This window comes from Desmodus rotundus, chromosome 2, assembly GCF_022682495.2.
Source record: "Desmodus rotundus isolate HL8 chromosome 2, HLdesRot8A.1, whole genome shotgun sequence".
NCBI classification, from domain to species: domain Eukaryota; kingdom Metazoa; phylum Chordata; class Mammalia; order Chiroptera; family Phyllostomidae; genus Desmodus; species Desmodus rotundus.
In genome coordinates, this window is record NC_071388.1 from 172,997,838 (window position 1) to 173,019,696 (window position 21,859).

Below are 21,859 nucleotides of genomic sequence, written 5' to 3' on the forward strand. Positions count from 1 at the left end.
TGACCCCAAAGAGGAAAAAAAAATTAGGACCTAAAGGCGAAAAAAATTAGTCATCCTATTCAATTGGGTATAATAGGCCAGAAGTTTTTTCTATTATGCACTGGAATTTAGCCTGAATGCAGAACCTTTCACATCTGGCATTGTTTTTGCTTGCAATTTGAATTATGTTGAGCAGGTGTGACCTAATGCTCTCCTGTGTTGTCAAGTTATCTTTGTTGTGTGTGCTGGTAGTATCATTGGTAGATTCTTCATCTAGGCACCTTTGGCTGGTGTTGAGTCTGAGTGTTACACTGTGTGAAACAGCAGAACTCTAGGACACATTAGGAAGGAATTTTATTCTTCCTCTTATTGCATGTTAGTAGAAAGAAATGGCACTTTACCAGTCCCACATATTTGGCAAGTGAAGGTGTACATTTCCCATGTTCATTATTGCACTAGAGAAGTTACTGGGGGAAAGGGTACTCTCTGGACAGGTCTTGGCTTTTATCAGACCAAATCATGTGGTTTGAGTGGCACTCATGGGCATTCTCAACGAAATACGGCCTCACCACTGTAACTTCAGCTTGAACTGACAGTTCCAAATAAATCTAAATATGCTCATTTTGCCTCTGCTATTGTCTAACTTTCCATTTGTAAACTTTAGAGGAAAGTTATTTACAGAAGAATCTTTACAATACTTGTTCTCTAATTATGTCTCACTAAATTGGATTTCATCAGATATGTATTGGATTCTTCCCTTTGGGCTAGAAACTTTATTAGTTGTTAGAGATAAAATATCCATTCTCTATCTTCAATTAACCCAGTCTAGTAACAGGTAATTGCAATACAGCATTATGGAAAGTGTGCATTGAGCAAGTTGCTTGGGGAAGGTGGTGTAGCTTGCCTAGCAGGACCTTGGTGTAATTGCTGGGTTTCAACATCTGATTCTTTTCTAGGCTTGAAATTGGTTTATCAGAAGTGTCTGGACTGTGGAATACTTAGTCATACATTCAATTTGCTAATAAACTATGTAAAAACCATTATACTAATGTACTAATTTGTGAGAAACACAATGATGAAGGAGTTAACAATAGTTGAACTTGCTGGTCCTCACACCTTCTCTGTATTGACCAAATTTCAATGGAAACAATAGAAATAAATGAGTTTGGTGCTTTTAATGGCTAATGTTTTCAGCCTGAGGCACCCCTTCCTGCTTGAGTCACATACTTCTCTTACCTTTATTATAGGTTGGACTGTGCTGAAAATACACTGTCATTTGCCTATCTCCTCTTTAAGTTTCTTTGCTAACAAATATCTCTTTTGATATGAAACATTCTTTCATTAATGGTAACATTGTCAATCAGGTCTCACCTTTGGAAGGTATTTTCCTTTTTACTTTGTTTGCTGAGAGATTATGCTTATTTTACAAATTTACCCTTAGATGATTTTAACCATTTTTAGGTGTATAGTTCAATGGTATTAAGTACATTTATATTGTGCAACCATCACTACCATATTACCACCCATCTCCGAAAATCTTCCCTAACTCTGTATCCATTGAACGCTAATTCCCCATTTCCCTCCCCTGCCCCCACCTAAGCCAACCACCATTCTGTCTTTATGACTTAAACTACGGTAGGTATTTCATGTAAGTGGGATCACACAGAATGTGTCCTTTTGTGACTGGCTTATTTCACTTAGCATTGACAACAAGGTTTATCCAATGTTGTAGTATGTGTCAGAATATCCTTCCTTTTAAAGGTGAATAACATTCTATTGTGTTTATATACCTCATTTGTTTATCCATTCATCCTTCTATGGATACCTGGGTTGCTTCCACCTTCTGACTACTGTGAATAATGCTATAAACATGGGTTGTACAAGTGTCTTTTCAAATCCCTGCTTTCACTTGTTTTGGGTATATACCCAGAAGTGGAATTGCTGGATCTTGGGATGATTCTGTTTAAGTTTTTGAGGAATTGCCATACTCAGATGATATTATTTTTCTTTTTTTATAATTTTAATTTTTTTATTCAGTTACAAAAGAAAAAAGCAAACAAAATATAACCAGATGATCTTATTTTTCAAGTGTGTGGGGTTCACGTTTCTTTGACACAGGAGGGAGAGGGTGAATCTCTTTGTTACTCTCATATACTTCCTATGATTCTTAAGTGCCAGGATAGAGGCATATGGTTTGATAATTCACTGGAGGGCCAAATGTTTCAAAGCAGGGTTATTGTATGAGGTTTTCACGCAGTGGTGGTATACTAGTATCTTCTTGGGCAATAGCTAATAAATCATCTGGCTTCTCTGTTTCCATTTAAAAAAATTATAAAATGAAGAAAGTAATGCATGCTTATCTCTTTGATAATATAGTCAACATAAATACATAATTTTTGCAAAACCTGGAGGTTTTTCAAAATGTGTTGTCAATGAAAATTTATAGCTATATAATTATAATTGGAAAGTCAGAAAATGTATATACTATAAAATTCCTCTTATTTTATATTTTAGAAAGAGTTCATTCTACAGTGTTTATGATGTTTCTTTACACTCATACTTGTATTTGAGAAGAATGTATCTTTTACAACATAAAAGATAATTATGCAGTTAGAGTGAAAGGACATAGTAATAAACTTGGCTTATCTGCTAAACTTAAAATTACATAAATCTTTAGAGTTATAGGTTAAGTCACTTCCACAACTATTAGCTGCTTATCATGAGCTTGAATGAACCAATAAATGAAATAAATCACACTGCCATGCTAAACATAAAATTCAAATATTTTTACTAAACTACTTTTAAAATATGAACTATTCTAGAATATGCATAAGTATGAAGAATAAAATAATCAACTGTGAATCCAACAAGAGCTAAAACATAACCAAATACAGTTGAATTATGTGCTGTATACCCCAAGATATTCAGTATTCTAAATTGGATGTTTATATTCTCATGTGTTCATTTGTAGCTAAATGAGAAAAATTTAAATGCCACGTAGCAAAGTATCTGTTGAGTCATTTTTTAACTGAAACTGAGATTAGAGAGTAAAATAAAAATCACACACATCTCACTACTTTGCTTTTGACAACAAAACGAAAGGGAATTAATCTTTGCTATAGTCTTGCCTAACTCCAGGCCCAATGCTACTCCAGACTTCCTTTTAGAATATTTTACCTAGACCAGTCTTCCCAGCACTGAACATGTTTACATTTATCACCTCAACATTGTAATACCCATGTAATTGTTTCAGGAATTGCTCATCTGTCTGTTCTGTTAGAAAGATTATTAAATTGCATTGGTGTATACAGGGTTGCTGTATGTGTCTTCTTCAAATTAGTATGGCAGTATTTGGGGTCATATTTACTGATGACATATATTGATATAGGGAACAAAATGCAGGAGAAATATATTGCATGACAATCAAGACCTAGACAAGGTGAATCAATGGGCTAAAATCTAACAAGACGAGGTTCTATAGTTAAAACAAAAAACTTTGGACTTTGGACTTTAAACCAAAGTCTAAAAACTATTAGACTTTGGTTTAATAACTCAATTAAATAAGTACATGAAAGGAAAACCATCATTTAACAGCACTACATGTTGAAGACTTGAGGTTTTAGTAACTATAAAGTGAATCAGTGAAAGTGGCTTTCAAAATAGCTAAAATGATATTAGACTGCATTTTTAAAAAGTATGGATGGACCTGGGAAACACTATGCCAAGTGATATAAGCCAGTCAGAGGAAGACAAATGCCATATGATTTCACTCATATGTGAAATCTAATGAACAAACTGAACTAACAAGCAAAATAGAGACAGACTCATAAAGAACAGGATGACAGCTAAGGGGAGGTTAGGGGGTGGACGGATTAAGCAAAAAGGAAAAGGGACACATGGACTCAGTGTGGCAACTGTTGGGGGAGGGGAGTATAGAAGACCAAAGGGTAGTGAAAAAATACAATAAAATTTTTTTAAAAAACAAGGGAAGTGGTACTATTATAGTGACATCACATCTTATCACTTCTTGTGGTTAGCTCTAGTGCTTACTAATGGACTTAGAGCAGAATTACCAGGATGGTGGGAGAAATTTAAAACCATGTCATATGGAAAATGGTGAAGGCTCTGCTAATGTTTATTCAGTGCTATTGTTAACCATTTAGAAGTTAAATACTTATGTAGAATATATAGTTATATAAAAAATAAGGATTAGATTATGGCTCAGCGTAAAAGAAGATATAAATTCCGTTACAAAAATACAGCCTTGTAAGTTGTAAGTCCTACTTTATCAGCACTAACCCAGAACTGAATGGTGGCAGGGTAGGGGGTTGAATTACATAGCCTCTAACCTCTTTTTAAACTCTTAGTAGCATACAGCTCTATAAGGCTAATTAACACAGATATTAGTTAAGGAGATATTGTTATGCCCCTTCAGATCTTCATAATAATAGATAATAGTGCCATAAACCTAAAAAATATAGTTCAATGTTAAAAAAATTAAAAAGAATGGGGGGGTCAAAAGGACACAGGAGCCAACTTGGAAAGTTTTTTTGGGAACTTTGGCTCCCAAGGCCAAAGCTGGAAGACAGTAAGAGCAATAAATTAATAATGATAATAACAGATTATAAACCAAAGAATAAAATATCCATGAATCCATAATAACATAATACATTAAATAAATAAAAGGGAAAAATCTTCTTACAGAAGAATTCCAATAAATAAATGTAGAAGGAATAAGGAAAATGGAAAGCTGGTACTGGAACTTCACATTAACAATTGCTGCAGGAATGATTCACCAATGAATGCTAAAATTAGTGTCATTTCTGAGCTTATGCCTATTTAAAAATTGTCATTGCATCTCCTGACTTTAAATTAGGAGCGATTATAGCATAACAATTATTTGGAACAATGATTTTGTTCCAAATAATAATCATTATAGATTGTTATTTTTTTTTTTACATTAAACTGTACCAACTTATGAAATTGAAAAGTTTCCATATTTAACACAATCATTCACCTAGGTGTTAAGACCAAAAAATTAGGGGTTATGTAGTTCCCTCCCCACATCATGAATTAAATACATCAGTGTCTTTTCAGCTGTACTTGCAAAATACAGCCCAAATCTGACTACTATTCACCACTTTATCAGCTATTTCCCTAGTCTGAGCTATTGTACTTTCCTGCCTGTAGTAGCATCCAAACTATTCTTCCTGCTTCTTATTCCCTTACAGTTTATTCTCAACATTAGCCCTAACCTTAAAAAAAATCAGATCCCTATAATCTCTGTAAAACTCTCCAATGGCTTTGTCAAGCTTAGCATAAAATTTGCTCATTACCTTGGTCTATAAAGCCCTATATGATCTGACTCCTACCTAATTCTCTGACATCATTTGCTACCATTCTCATCCTCCTTATTACTCCTTCCTAGCTCCAGTGATGGTCTTGTTTATTCTCAAGCATACCACCTTCATTATTATACTAGGAGGCCTCTTTTCCCAGATTTATGTCCATCAGTAAGGTCACCTTAGTTAGGATCTATAAGGAAATCCTTTCTGAAGCAGGCTCCCCTGCCTTTCACTGGCTTAATCCTCCCCCACCACCATGGCATTTATTACTACATGAAATGATATGTATTTATTTACTCATTTATTATCTATTCTCCAACTTAAATGTAAATAAGAGAAAGAGATTGTTTTGTCTTGTTTACAAACTGTACCCATTATACCTAAACCAAAGTGGGCTCTCAAATATCTACTGAATAATATTTTTAAAACATGGAAGGGCAAAAGTGGGAAAAGTAGCATAAGGGCTAGGTTATACAGCCAGACTTCTATTTCTGAAGTATGTATAAAAAATGTAAGCCTTTTGAGATAACTTTAGAAATGAAAACAAAGGAGTATTTTTAACTACCTTTATTTTTCACAAATTCTGTTGCTTAAAAAAACCCTTGAAAAATAAAAGTGCAATGTTGATGACCAAATCTGGAAAGACTTTGCAATAATCCTACACCAAAGGAATTTTATTGAAGTATAGATTACTGGTTATTTAAAAATACATGGGAGAAGACAAAAATACACAGAAATTACCATACAACTGATTTCTAAAGTCAATACTCTTGAAATACAAAACAATGATCATTACCCCCAAAAGTCAGTTTATTAAAACAAATTGATTTTTAAGCTGGTCTATAACTCTTTTCACTCTGTTTGGTTTACAAATGTTACTGGGTTATTTCAGTTTCACCCCAAAGATAAGAATTTTGGTTTTTGGACATATTTACTTCTCCAAGTTGTATACATATTTATTTCTTGTAATTAATAGCAGCAACTACAGGAAGTTCTCTAAGTCACAAGAATTCAGTATGGTTGCTGCTCTGAAATAGTTGGGTTATCTCCACAAAGACTCATGTATTGAAAGTGAAAATACTATTGGATAAAGTATGAAGATTGACAGCAGGAGGACTAAGAAAAGATGCTGTTATCTTTTACTGCAGATCTGCCAGAAAAGCCTCCATTATTTACTTTGGTCAATATGTACTATTTATGTACTATTATGCCTCCATTATGTACTATTGCGAGAGAAGCAGTTGCTGCCAGACCACAGGTTGGCTATATAGTTGTCCATTTTATATTTACTTTTCTAAAGAATGGCAGACTTTAATAATTAGATTGCTCGATCAAAGAAGCAGAGACTTACATTACCATACACTTTAACTGTGTGAAATAAATTATTTTCTGAAATGGTTAGCAGCCTTGTGTCTGCAAAGGCAGCAAAACCCACTTTGTTTCAAAATTAGAAGGCTGACTCAGGCTGTTTGTAAGATGCCTAGTTATCTTCTATCACCAAGCAGTCATGAAAGTGGACCTTCATAAACTCAGTAACTTTATAAATGTAAAATGATCTTATCCATCAACACACAATGTTGAATCAACAAAATGAAAAAAAGTACACTCATAAGGTAGAAATTGGTTTGTATAAAACAAGAGGGTACCTATGTCCTCTTATGTAACACAAGAGGAATATACATGTAATAAAAGCGATCTACAATAAACTTATAAAGAGATGATTTCGATTTACATATAAGTCAGCTTAAACTAACCATGACTGAGTGATTGGAAAGTTTCTTCTCCTAACATAATGCCCATTTGTTACAAGCTAAGCTGGTCTTAATTTCTTATAAATCTCCTATTTCCTTGGATTTATCTACTTCACCCTCACTTTACAGCCATTTAACTTATAAGCTGGGTCTTCCCAGTCTGCCTATAAAGACTCATCAGAATTATACCAGATGCATTAAACACAGGCATCCTCTAGTAAAAATCTGCACTTCAAAACACCTTATGAAGAACCAGCAAAAAGGTTCTCCAATGTAAATACCTCTCATTTCAAACCGTCATAGAAACAGTGCAGTTTACTAACCACTCCTTCATTACAGGCAACTCAGTAGCTGTAAAAGTTTTTCTTCAGTTTCAAAACTTTTCAATACTTGTTAATTCCAAAGATCCGAACACCATGTAGCTGTGGCATTTTGGGGATTAGCACACTCAGGAGAGAAGCTGTGTTTAGGATGAAGTGAGTTGGATCATACTTCGTATAGAAACTTGCCAGAAAATATCTGTAGAAATATAAGTTAAGAGTGTATGTAACATCTAAAAACAAAGGTAGAATTTTTTAAAAATTTAAAAGTAGAAAAAAAGGCCACTGAAACATAAATACCTAAAGGCAGAACCATTTTTTAACACTAAAACAAAATGAAACAGTCTGAGGACCTAGATTAATTTTATTTAGAATTTAAATTTTTAATGGAGCCATATATGTAATTTTGCTCTTCTGCAATTATGTTAAGTGCATTTAATAGAATATGTTTGCTACTTAGCACCCTTTAGAGCAGACTTTCAAACTAGGATTCATATGCTCCCTGAAATTTCAGGTGTAGTTTTGTATTTATATGTATGTTTCTGAAGAGAAGATCCAGATCGAAAGGATGTATCATATTCTCTTGAGGATTTTGTGATCCACCAAAGGATTAAGAACTGTAAAGCTGTGGAAAATGGGGTTAGTGCATTAGTACAATTAGTATCTTTAAAAGAAAACAAATACTTAATTGCCATCTTAATGGTCTCATTTCCATTATGTTGATAAACAGGTCTATAACCAGTTTAACTGGAAACTTGAAAGACACTGTTGTAAAATTCCAGTTGTTTTGCTATAATTGAACACACATACATATTCAAAGACAGTCAACATCTGAGAATTTGTTTTAACAAGCCTGAGCCATCTGCGAGACCATAAATCAATGATTCAGAATGTTTAGTTGTACCCAAGGGGTACATCAGAGTACAGAGTACATCATCTACCCCTAATATAGACAGGATTTTAAAAAAATAAAACATCATAATTAATAAGTTAAGTTTGTATATGGTTGTTTGTCTCATTTGTATTTTTACAATACACAGGAAAGTATTCTTACAGCTTTTCTGCTAAGTACTATCATTAGGTTCTCATAAGGGGAAGTAAGTGTTTAGATATGTTTAAAATAGAAAAGCTATTTTCAAGCCTCACTAAAAATATTGGCCCTAGCTGGTGTAGCTCAATGGACTGAGCATAGGCTGAGAACCAAAGGGTCGCCAGTTAGATTCCCAGTCAGGGCACATGCCTGGGTTGTGGGCCAGATCCCCAGTAGGGGTCACACGAGAGGCAACCACACATTGATATTTCTCTCCCTCTCTCTTCTCCCTCCCTTCCCTTCTCTCTAAAATAAATAAAATCTTTAAAAAAAAGTAAAAAAATCAGAGCTGTATACAAAACCATCTAAATTGAGAAATTCTATAATCTTCCACTTACTTCACAAACTATATAGTCAGAAAATTCTTACTTGAGAATAATCCATGTTCCTTAATCTTTATTCTAAACCCTTTCTTCCTGCTTTCATATACTTCAATGAACAAAATTGGATACCATTTGCATTTAGTAAGCTTATTTAATTTCCCATCATTATTATGGGTTTACTCTATAATCTGATATGTTGAAAACAATAAATATTCTCAGAATGGCTTCTCCTTATCATACAGTAGCATATATTCCCTTTATGTCTTCTAATGAAAACTGTGTGTGTAGATTATATGAAAACTATCTGACTCTTAAAAACACTGGACAAGCTTCTAAGAAGATGCAAAACTAAGTGGGAATCAGTATAATACTGTTTATCTGCCAAAGGATATACTAGAAAGAGACTGTAGTAGAAGCTAGAAGTTTAGAGATTCATTGGGGCTATTGACTCCAAATAGCTACAAGGTCTGGAGCAAAAATGCACCTGAGACTGTTTCTTTATCTAAAAATCTGGGATAACATTGCACATCCCACCTACCTGACAAATAATGATCAAACAGAAAACGTGAAAGCACTCTGAAAAGTATCAATGCTATATGGTTTTAATGCTGTTTTTTCAGTTATGTAAGGAATTTAATCAAAGAATACTTGACATCATACCTATGGGTCAAAAATATATTTTTAGAAATATGGATTAAAGAATTAAATGTTAGATTCCAAACCATAAAAATCCTAGAAGAAACCACAGGCAGTAAAATCTCAGACATTTCTTGTAGCAATATTTTTTCTGATATATCTCCTCGGGTAAGGGAAACAAAAGAAAAAAATAAACAACTGGGACTACATTGAACTAAAAAGTTTTTGCACAGGAAACAATCAACAAAATAAAAAGACAACCCACTAAATGGGAGAACATATTTTCCAGTGATTTATCTCATAAAGTGTTAATATCAAACATTTATAAAGAACTTACTAAAAGACTCAATACCAAGAAAACAAACAATCCAATTAAAAAGTGGGCAAAGAACCTAAATAGACATTTCTCCAAAGAGGACACAGAGATGGTCAATAGACATATGAAAAGATGCTCAAAGTCACAAATCAACAGAGAAATGCAAATTAAAACCACAATGAGATATTACCTCACCTGTCAGAATGGCTATCATCAATAAATCAGCAAACAACAAGTATTGGCAAGGATGTGGAGAAAAGGGAACACATGGTTGGTAGGAATGCAGATTGGTGCAGCCTCTCTGGAAAGCAGTATGAAATTACCTCAAAAAATTAAAAATGGAACTGCTTTATGATCTAGTGATTCCACTTGAGGGAATATATCTGAAGAAACCCAAGGCATTAATTCCAAAGAATATATGCACCCACTATGTTCTTTGTAGCATTATTTACAGTAGCCATGATTTGGAAGTAGTCCAAATGCCCATTAGCAGATGAGTGGATGAAAAAGCTGTGGTACATATAAACAATAGACTACTACTCAGCCATAAAAAAAAGGAAATCTTACCCTTTGTGACAGCATGTGTGGACCTAGAGAGTGTTATGCTAAGTGAAATAAACGAGTAAGAGAAAGACAAGTACCATATGATTTCACTCATATGTGGAATCTAATGAACAAAGGAAACTAACAAACAAAATATATTCAAAGATAGAGAACAGGCTGGCAGCTGTCAGAGGGGAGAGGGGTTGTGGGGCTGGGTGAAAAAGGTAAGGGGAGAGCAATGGGGGAAAAGGGAGGACAACTGTAACTGAATAGAGCAACAATCAAGGAAGGGAGGAAGGGAGAGAGAGGGAGGGAAGGAAGGAAGAAAAAGAAAGAAAAGATTGGCTAATAAAACAGATTTTTAGGTTGTATCTGAGATCTTGTCCCCTGGTTTATGCACAAAAAAAAAAAGGTAAAGGGATAAACAAAAAATAAAAAAACAACAACAACCAACCCTCATAGATGCAGACAACAGCATGGTAATTACCAGAGGGGAAGGGGGCTGGAGGAAGTAGAGTGTGTAGAGGGGATAAATGGTGATGGAAGGAGACTTGACTTTAGGTGGTGAACACACAATACAATATACAGATGATGTTTTCTAGAATTGTATACCTGAAACCTAAATTAACCAATATCACCCCAATAAATTCAATTAAAAAAAGAAAAAGAAAATAGAAATATCGATGCTATACACAGGTACATCTCATTTGACCACTTTTGTGATAGCACTTACTAAAGATTCATCATGTCAGGCTTTTATACATGTATTAGAATTAAATCCTCGACATTTTAGAAATGAGGAATCAGGCTTTCAAGAAAATAGTCGAGTGACATAGCTAGAAAGCCATATAGCTAATATCCAAAATTAAGGCTGTTTGAATAACCATTATTCTTGTTATTGCATTTCACTTTGTTACACTGTACAAATCATTTTTCTTTTGTCAATTGTTTTAATTGTATAAAACAATTAAAAATTACAAAAACTTCCTCAAAGTGCTATAAATATACAAAAAACAAACCTACCACTTTATGATCAGTTTATTCTTTTCATTTGAAAATGCCTTCCCTTACTTGAACACCTATCCAAAACCTAACCTCCATTAAATTTCAGTTTAAGGAATTCTAACACCTCCAAGAAGTCTTTCAGCTACTGTACACTGAATTGATTCTATTCATTATGTATAAGCAACGTAGTATAGAGAGTCTGATTAAAATATATGTGAAACACATATTACGTGTAAGCAAATGTACTAAGTGTGGAATTTAAAGCAATCTATGTACTGACAAATTCTTTGCAGAAATAAAACATAGTAACTAACAAATAATGTAAAGTCACATAAACAAGAGACATATAACAACTGCTATGGAAATTCAAAGCAGAGCATTATCGCTAAAGGTTGGATGCTTAGGAAAAGACCTCACTGAGATCTAAAATGTAAATATTGAAAGAACGGTAAGACCTAAATTAAGAAAGAAGGAAGCATTTCAGATAAGAGAAGTGATTTGAACAAAGGCATAGAAATAAAACTACACACGAAGTATTCGAGAAATGCTGCTTAGAAGAGCTTGACATGGTGGGAGTTTGGTGGGGCTAAAATATGAACATTAAAAAATAACGTAGGATCCATTTTGTGGAGGGCCCTGAATATCAGGTAATAGAAAATTAGATGCCAGATACAAGGTTAAATGCTTTACACATAAATGTTGTATCATTTATTTCTTATAGCATCAGACTGAGATACGTGTCAGAGGCTAGATTTTTATTTATGAGCATATCAAACTGGCTAAGTGGTAGAGGATTCAAGCCAGATCTGACCTATAAATAATAAAAGGCTAACTTCTCTTTTCTCTAAACTAGCGAGAAGAATTTTTAAAACATGCCATACCTGACTATTTAGTCAGGGGTACTGACCTCTTTTCTCTTAAAATGTCAAATAAAAAAATGACACCAGCCAAAACAACAATAGCTACCTGGTGTGAATGAATCAAAATTATACTTTTTTGTTGTTGTTGTTAAATTGGCAAAAAATATATTTTTTGGTGTGCCACAGAATTTGAGTAGTTTATGTGTGCCATGAGATGAAAAAGGTTGAAAATTGCTGCTCTAAACTACTCTTTCTCTCCAAAGCAGTTTGAACATCCAAATGGGGCAGTTGGTCAATGAAATTTGTCTGAATATATCCAAATCCCTGTTTAGAGAGATTAATCTGATAGTGAAATATAAAAGGTTCCTTGTTTAGTTTTCTTATAAGCAACTTCCAACGATAAACTGAAACGTATTTGATCTGTATATCCTAGATCAGCCTAGGCATACTGATGGGTATGTAATGTTGTCCCCATATGTTATTGGCTAGAGTGAAAACCCATTTATTACCAGCTTGTTAAAGATTTTGCCTGTATTTTATACTCTATCTGTAGCTATTTATTGACAGAGGTTTTTAACAAACTATTTCTAATTCAAATTCAATTTAATAAAACAATAGCTTGCTCTCATCCAATCTTCCTCATACCTACAAATTTCCACCACTTACAGAATTATTGGAGAAATTGTGAAAAACTTCCGTGAAGATGTAAACTGTACTCCATAGTCTAGTTGTTCCCAATGAGTTAGGAGCCTTGCTTTTCCCTGGTCAGGAGTCTCAAAAGGTGTTCCTTTTACAGCATGCAAAAACACATACATCCCCTGGAAAACAAACAAGGGAATATATAATTAATACCAAATACAAAATTGGTATGTATCAGTAAGCATGAAGATAGTTCCAGACTATTTGTGACAAGGTATATGATTTAACTTACAGGTCAAGTTTTAAGCTTTCATATTCTTTTAAAAAGCTGTGGGCAGTTTTTTCATAGTAAAATAAAATTTCCAGGGGTATATAAATGTTATTTGTTGAAAACCAGTAAAAGGTAAACCAAAAGTAACCTGCTTTAACCTTTTATTAAATTGAAAATAAAGAAAAAGTAACATCAGAGTAACCTTATATTATCGCATTTAGATTTTCTAGCACCTTTCCTATTAGCAAATAGGGTTACCTTGCCCCTAATGTGTAGGAAAGTTTAGAATGTCATATTAGTAAATCTGATATTTATAAAATTATTTTAAAAATACAAATTGGTAAATAAGCAAATAAAATCTCTATCAGGAAAATGGTTTTGAAAATATTTAATATGAGGACTGTCTTTGTCTCAATAGTTTTCTTCCAAAGCAACAAAGATGGTTTGATGTAATAGGCATAATGTTCAACTCAATTTGCTTTTAAAGTCACTACTGTGCCTCAACAGTGTTTCTATTGTAGTTTTTAAAAATTAAAAAAAAGTTTATTGAAAGTCAATCTGTTCAGTAGTATCTTTAAACACCTTGTTTTGTGGTTAACTAGGGAAAAAAACAATGTATTCTAGATTTGGTTTCCTTGAGATTATGATACCCATTTAGATTGATAGGTAGTGCTTCATCATAGGATCACTGCCTGAGGAACTGGTAACAACAATAAAGCCTACATATTATCATGAAACAGTTTTTCCCAGTAGAAATCATGATGTGATGTCATTTTTTCTATTATCACTTTTAACAAATATATGGGGAAAAAACAGAAAAATCAGTGATTTGAAATTTTACATTATTAGTATAGGTTAAGAGAACTCTTATTTTCAAAGCTTAATCTACTTCATTATTCCATTAGGCAATTCAAAAGTTGTTTAGCTGCAATAATAGCTAAGCTATACAGAAATGGACCAACGTTCAGTTGGATTTAACTCAACATACATTTAGTAAGTTGTTCAAATGTATGGGACACAGGACATGCATGCATAAATGAAAATGAACAAAACATACAGCCTTAAAAATGTTCAATCCTCTGGCAAAGGGAAAAAAGATGCATAAGCAACTAGAATGTAGGGCAGCATTGCTATGAAAATTACAATCGAGGTCCTCAGGAAATTCAGGAGGAATAGGTTCCTTGTTGCTGAGGCAAAAGCCTGATGCTACCTTGTCAACTATCTCATTCTTGAAGGTTCATCTCAAATGACAACTGTTTAGTGAAGCCTCCCTCACTAGTAATAACCTCCTAACTGCATGGTTGGATTTTATTGGTAATACTTTTAGCATTAGCACAATACATATATTGTGTTGGAGTAGTTTATGTTTGTTTTCCCATTAGCCTGAATACCTCAGGAACAAGGGCTGGTATACAGCAAGTATTAGATATTAAGCCAAGATATATATAAGCCAAGGAATGTCTATTCTGTAAGCACAAGGAAAACATTTTCACCTGGGCTTCAAAGGAAACTATAAACAGAAACTATGCTTTCAAATTCCCAAGAGCGTGTGACCAAAAAAGCTAAGTCTATACTCTAGACTATGTAATGTGTTAGAATTATCAAAGAGAACAATCCTCTCGTTACTTCTTTCAAACCACCTGGACTCACAGTATTCAGAATACATGCAATATTCTGTTTATTATATATATCCTTGCCAATGAAAAAGAATAAAACCTTATCTGACCACATATATTCTATTCCATTATTTTTATTTTTAATAGTTTTTCTATGAAATTTTTGTGATGAGGATTTATATTCACATCAAAAGAATTAGGAAAAAAGTATGTAGCTCATAGTTAGTCCCTGAAAAATATTTACTGACTCAAAATGAAAAGAATTCTCATTCATTTTAAAAGGTAGGTAAAACATCTGGCGAAGTATTTATGCCCCTAAGGTGAATTGTGGCACCAAAGAAAACCATTCGCTACAGGTCTCTACTTACTGTATGGTTTCAGAAAGGCAGAGACTTTTTTTTTCTAACCGGAAATAACAATTAGGTCTACTTTCCCATATTTAAAAAGCATTTGGCATGTATTTCACATTTTAATTGGTTTAATGTAGGCTATCTTCAAAAGAAACTTAAATTTGGAGCCATATAATTGCTACAGCTGTGTCTGGTTAGCTAGCTTTTTAGTGTGGTGAGGTCAGCAGTTTGCTTCCCTACATGTTGTCTATTTCCTACCCTTTGTCCATTACCATATACCATACCTCAATTTCAGTCAGAACCAAATTGAAAACATGAGGAGGTGAAATGAGTTCTAAAGTATATTTAATAAATATGTCATTGGAGGACTAATTTATTCAACAAAAATTTAAATGGGTATTTGGACATATAACAATTAAAAATAAAAGAGATAAACTACTAATTATAAGACTATCATAAATACATGATATAAGAATACAGCATGTGAGTTTTCTGGCATCTTGGATAAAGTGATACTTGAATAGAGTTTTCTTGAACAAATCGGAATCAGGCAGAGCAGGAGGAAGGGAGGGTATTAAAATAGAAGAGCCTAAGCAAAAGAAAGAGATGAGGGCAAGACAATTTTCAGTATTGTTAGAACATAGCTTGTATTTGGAGATGGGCTGAGATAACATTGAGTCCATTTCTTGCCTCTGACACAGTTACCAACTGATCTTGTATTCCACACAATGAACTTAGCATTTTACTATGAATGTAACAGGGAATCATTGAAGAATTTAAACAGTGTGACTTGAGCAGACATGCATTTTTTTAAAACTATCACTCTACCAAGTTGGAATGGAAGAGAGTAGAGGAGCATCAAGGAGACCATTTATCTATTGCAGCAATTCTCAAACTTTTTCATCTCATGTCACACATAAACTACTAAAATTCTTCAGCCCACCAAAAAATTTATTATATTTTTTGATCTGACAAAAAAAAAATAGGTACAATTTTGATTCTTTCACACCATGGCTATTGTTGTGTTGGCTGTTGTCATTTTTTTAATTTGACAATCTAAGGGAAAAGAGGTCAATGCCCCTGACTAAATAGTCAGGTATAGCATGTTTTAGTAATTCTTGCAACACACTGGTTGAAAATTGCCAATCTACTGGAGGGACTGACAATATATAAATATATATATGAATATATATATGAATAAAATAAATATATGAATTACAGCAATGCCAGTGGGGATCAAATTGAGAAATAGTAAAGCAGAACAGACAGGGATTTGCCTAAATGAATAAGAAAATATAGAAAAAGGAGTTACCCTAAGACTAAGGTGACCATATCTGCTAGTTTGCATGGACAACCCTGATTTACACCTATTCTGTTGGAGTAGTTATTCCTACAGATCCCTTTTACTCTAACACAGTCTCAGTTTGGATGATACACTATATTAATCACTTTTCCTTTGACATTCAGCTAACTGGCTTGGCTTACTGGACACAAAGTGGTGACTTTAAATTAGATTAGGAACAAAGTCAGAGGAACAAATTGTGGGTAGAAAGGAATAGATACAGAATGGGTTCAATTTACACTTGTTCGGTTTAATGTGCAAGGTGATCTAGTAGTATTAATATGGTCATCATTCTTCTACAGGTTGAAACTGAAAATATGGAAAGATGAACTAACTTAGAATATATAGAAGAAGAGATGAAGAAAAGAACCTTAGGAAAAGAGAAGGCAGGAAGTACAAGAGGAAACAGAAAAGATCAGAAACATATATAAGAAAGAGCAGTAACATGAAAACCAAAGGAAAAGAATTCCAATAAAAGGGATCTGATTAATGACAAATATTTCAGAGAAATTATTATTGAAAAACAGTGTTTGCCCTATCAAAGTATATTACTGAAAATGGACTAAGTGCACATTTGCATATTTCTACCACATCATCCTTGTCCTCCTCCAGTCAACTTTAAATACTCTCCAGAAGAAATAAACATTATTAACTTAAAAATCTATTTCTCTTACATTTTTCTGTCAATTCTAAGTTCTTAGCTTTTTGGATAGCTTTAAACAAATATGTAGTTAATCTGGATTCAATTAAAAGTCTCAATTAACTGGATTTCTTTTTCATTCCAATTTAATAAGTTGTTAAAGACAAGAAAAGTCACTATCAGGTTTATTTTTTCAACATACAATTCCCAAGGCTGCACAATACGGTCAGTAGAGTTGCTCAAACTTCTGATACTTTGTAAAGTTATCATATAATACAAAAGAGTGATAACCAACAGGAAGAGGCTAAGGTACCATAAGATGCTGAATCATATAAAATATGATTAAGCTCAAAATTTCTATACAGAAGTAGTAAAGTATACTTATGCAATTTATTAACCAAAAAAACGTAACTACTTCTTCTGAAGTATTCTGGTTTATCAATATAATGTAGTTGGTTAATTAGTGTCGACCTATTTGCTAAAATGACCTAATATTTTCTAGATTCTGTAAAACCCATAGAAGGAAAAAAATGTCTTACTTAGAAAAAGGGCCCAATGTTTAAATATAAAGCGTCACAGAAAAATACAATCCCATTCCAGACTTAAATTCTTCAGAATTGTCATATATATTAAAAATCCCTGAACTGCACGCTTTCAATGGGTGGATGTTATATTATGTAAATTATATCTCATAAAACTTTAAAAACTAAGTCACATGTTTTCTTCTTTGTAAGAAAACTTTTAAGCTTTTTAAAAAATTGTGTTTAAATACACTTAAATGTACTGTATTAACCATTTTTATGTGTACAGTTGAGTAGCATATAGTACATTAGCATTGTTATGCAACCATCACCACCATCCATTTCCAGAACTCTTTGCATCTTACAAAACTGAAACTGTACCCATTAAACAATAACACCCCATCCATTCCTCCCTCAGTCCCTAACAATTAAACCTTAAGCTTTTAAGTGTTTTGTATAAGATGAAATTCTTACCAGATTATGTATAACATTTGTTAAGGTCCATGCAACAGGAACACTGAAGAAGGGAATACTGAGTAAGACAATATGAAGCAAGCCAACTCCCAGGGCATATGTCAGCCACATACCCCGGCTGTTCATTACCCGGGTATTTGGATTCACCTCACTGTGGGCAACTCCAACATTCATGTTTGCTCTGTAGGAAAACAATGAAATGAATCAACACTGACATAACTAGAAACTTCTATACTCCTAATTCTGACATGATGAAATAAATGTGTTTAACTAGGATTATTTTTCCTAGTTCTGAAATAGAACAAACACACCCTCCAAAATATGCTATTTGCAGATGCTGACAAAGGCAGTAAAGAATTCTTAACATCTGATTTTATGGTAAGACAAACAAGGCTTATTTTATGGTTCTCAATGAAAAAATAGTTAAAATCCCTTTCATAACACTTGTCTTTTAGCATGTTGGTTTTATTAAATGAAATAATGGGCAGGAATACTCAAACTGAAAAGAGAAAACTTACATTTTCTTATATAATGAGAGCAAAGTGAAACCTCAAGAGCTAAATTTATCAACAGAATAAATTAATGTAAAGAAAGCAGAGCTGACCCAGCCAGTTTTAAGTAGCCAGACTCATAGCTAATTTTGTTGTATCCACAAGGAGTAGTCAGAGTTCAAATCACTCCTTTTGAATACTGAAACTGGGAGGAACACAAGGTGCTGGAAAACTTACAAGGTTCGTTTCTCAGTCTCCTGATACAATTAAGTCAAAACAATAGTCTTTCTTCTGAATATTTTGAGTCTAGTCAACTCAGTTTTTTTTCTTGTTTTTTTTCTTTTTTAGGTTCTCCTTTTCCCCTTTTGCGTTCAAGAGGAACAAAGAAAGAACTGGTAATAGTTACCAGTTATCTTAATGATGATGCTTGCTTGGGTCTAAGAATACCTTAAGCAAAATAAAACGGTCCTGAAGAATACCCATCATCCCGGCAAAACACCGACCAGTGAGATTTGAGGGAGAAAATGAGTAAGATTATGTTTAGAACAGCTCTGATTTTAAAGTATATAAACCCTTTTTATTACAGAGTTGGCATTGAGAGAGGAATTTCTCATAACCCCATCCAACAAGTGTTTTCGGAGTACAATGTCCCCTTCCCTTTCCAAAAAAATATCTATAGAACTCAAGGCATCAAGGCTCACAGTGACGACAGTTGGTCACACTAAAACGAAGTTAAAATCTCAAATTTGTATGCGTAAATATTTTTTTAATCTAAACACCCACCATGTAGCATACACTATTTTTATATGGTAAATTATACTCAGAACATAGTCACTCGAGATTACTTTTCCCACTTTCCATATGGGGGGAAAATGCTCCAAAAAGCTGGAAGGCAAAGGTGGTGTGGTACTGACCCTACCCCCAGTTCAGAAAACCTTTCCGCGGAGTCTCCCGCGACACCCTTAAACAATGATTTCAGACAGAGAAAAGCCTCTTGGCTCAGACCCTAACGGTCCCTTGCGGATGACAAGGATGGGTCCCTTGCCTGCCAGCCAGCCACCAGCAGCCTTGCCTGACTGCTGGAGGTCCCCAGATAATGGAATTTAGCAAAAGCCCCTGCTGCTACCCCTGCAGCACCTCCCCCACCGCCTCTCCCTTCCCAGAGCCGCACGTCGGTCAGTGCGGAGGCACGACGACAAACATTTGGGGTGCAAGCCTCAGGAGCCACTTGGCCAGCACCGCCAGACAGGGCGCGCGGACGCAGCCGGAGCCCATTCTTCTCCCTTAAGCCAACTCCAGTCAGCCAGCAGCTCGCTCAGGCCGCTGCCAGCAGCACAGCCCCGCAGCCGTTCGCGCCCACTCACCCACCGCCCCCACTCCCGGCTGCCGATTCGGAGGAAGACTAGCTCAGCAGCCACGACGTCTCCTCAGGACCCAAGACCGAATGCGAGTGGTCAGCTCCGACGCAGCTTGGCTTAGTTTGCGGAAGCCTTCACGGCCGAACGCGCTGTCAGGGGATTGGCTGCTTGCAATGCCAATCCCACGTTCCCGAGCGGGGCGGGACTAAATGCCGCGCGGTGTGTCGCTCAGCTGAGCGCGTGCGGAGGGGTATTTCGGCGTCCGCGGAGCGGGGCCGGGACTGCTGGCGGGACGCTGGCTGGCCGGCTTGTGGATTGTAACTTCGCACCCCGCGCGAGTAAGAAGGTAGTGTCGTGTGGTTAAGAGGCATCCATTCCTTTGTTCTCGTAGGCTCGGGGGCCCCCTCCCAACAACTCCTCCTAGTCTGTGCGCGGGCGCCGCTGGCGTCTGCGGGCGCCCCTCCCCCCCCAACGCGGGGCGGGAAGCGGGCGAAGCCGGACCGGGGCGCACACTGTTGCCGAGCGGTCTCCGAGCCAGACAGCTTTGGTCTGCACCGACTAAATAGTGTTTAGGCTTCTGTTGCAGCAAATTCCTCGGATCTTTCTGGGTGCAAGCCTTAACGTTGTTTGCCAGACATAAACTCCAACCCCCGACAGCCAAGACTTGTGTATGGTGTTTTATAATCCTGTATGTTGTGGCATCATACAAACGGTGCAAGCAAACTCTTCTCAATTAATGATTTTTATTCGTGTCTTTCTGGGTTTCTCCACACGCTGAGGCCAGGCATCTGTATTACGGTACATGCTGAGGAAATGTGGATACCAAAAATTGATTTCATTTGATAACGGAGAGGAAAGATCAGATTATTTGGAGTCATACTTGAAGTCGAATTACATTACTTGGAAGTGCACAAAGTTTGTCATTTGTATTGTTGAAATACATTTCAACAACATCTTAAAATTGGTGTAAGAAGAATGTTGACTATATGTGTGTGTTTTGCAATTCTGTTGGATCTATGAAACAGTTATTTAAATTATTTCATTGTGTTCTGTGATTTCTGCTGCTTTTCAGGTACACTGTTGTCCTTAATCACTTTTCCTGGTCATCAGCACTCTTTCAGTAGTGTTTTGTTTCCATCTCAGCAAGTGTGGAACACTGATTCTTGACAACCAGGGGTGTCCAAACTTGGCGTCTCTGAGCCACACTAGAAGAAGAACAGTTGTTTTGGGCCACACATTAAATACATTGCAACACGTAATCACAAAAATAATCTCATAATGTTTTAAGTGAATTTACAATTTTGTGTTGGGCTACATTCGTAGCCATCCTGGGCTGCATGCAGTGTGCGGGGCTGCAGGTTAGTCACTGCTGCATGCTGTAACTTTTAAGCCTGATGATATCAACCCTTCAGCTTTTCCAAATATGCGGTTTATTGCACATACAGTAGAAGATGGCTGTGCTCCAGAAGTTAGGCTAAGGATATAAGATTAATATAAAAATCTCTGTCCTCAAAGAACTCTGAACCAGAAGGAAGGGACAGAGGAACAATAGTTAAAATAACCTGTGGTGAGTTTTGGGTTAGAAATAAGGAAAAGGTGCTGTAGGAATACAGAGGAAAAGATGTTTGTTTAATCTGTTGGGGGTGGAGGTGGACGGCTATGAGAAAGTCTTCCTTGAGAAGGAAGGGAACCTTGTGAACTAAGGGACAATGAGTACTACCACATTAAGAGACATTGTATACTATGACTTTCCTACTGCACATTTAGAGAATAGCGGGTTGAGATTAGAAAGATAGAGGTCTAGTTGTTAACGACTTTGGACTTTATCTTATTAGTAGTTGAAAATCTTTATAAAATTTTAAGTAGTGTAGCAACATGATAAAATTTATAGACAGAACCCTATAGATGGTTGAGATTTGAGGCAAAATATCTATTAGGAGGTTATTGCAAAGTATAGGGGTAAAAGTTGAGCTGAACAGAGGCAGTAGC

At 35.3% G+C, this 21,859-nt stretch overlaps 2 protein-coding genes across 3 annotated transcripts in view; one reads left to right on the plus strand and one right to left on the minus strand.

The window, feature by feature from the left end:
- Nucleotides 1–5,876: 5,876 nt before the first annotated feature.
- Nucleotides 5,877–20,015, minus strand: ORMDL1 (ORMDL sphingolipid biosynthesis regulator 1). 2 transcript variants are annotated; one of them, XM_024564038.3, is made up of 4 exons: nucleotides 19,877–20,015; nucleotides 18,022–18,202; nucleotides 12,835–12,986; nucleotides 5,877–7,594 (listed from the first exon to the last, which is right to left on the minus strand). In XM_024564038.3, the coding sequence occupies exons 2-4, from the start codon at nucleotides 18,193–18,195 to the stop codon at nucleotides 7,459–7,461; spliced, it is 462 nt and encodes a 153-aa protein (XP_024419806.2). In that variant the 5' UTR covers nucleotides 18,196–18,202; nucleotides 19,877–20,015; the 3' UTR covers nucleotides 5,877–7,458. The 2 variants fall into 2 exon arrangements, with proteins under 2 accessions (XP_024419806.2, XP_024419807.2); XM_024564039.3 differs by having other exon boundaries at nucleotides 19,881–20,008.
- A 49-nt stretch (nucleotides 20,016–20,064) lies between these two features.
- Nucleotides 20,065–21,859, plus strand: part of PMS1 (PMS1 homolog 1, mismatch repair system component) — a 73,174-nt gene continuing 71,379 nt past the window's right edge. The window contains exon 1 of the mRNA XM_024563996.3: nucleotides 20,065–20,216. The gene's annotated coding sequence lies outside the window, so the exon portion shown is untranslated. The remainder of the gene's footprint in view (nucleotides 20,217–21,859) is intronic.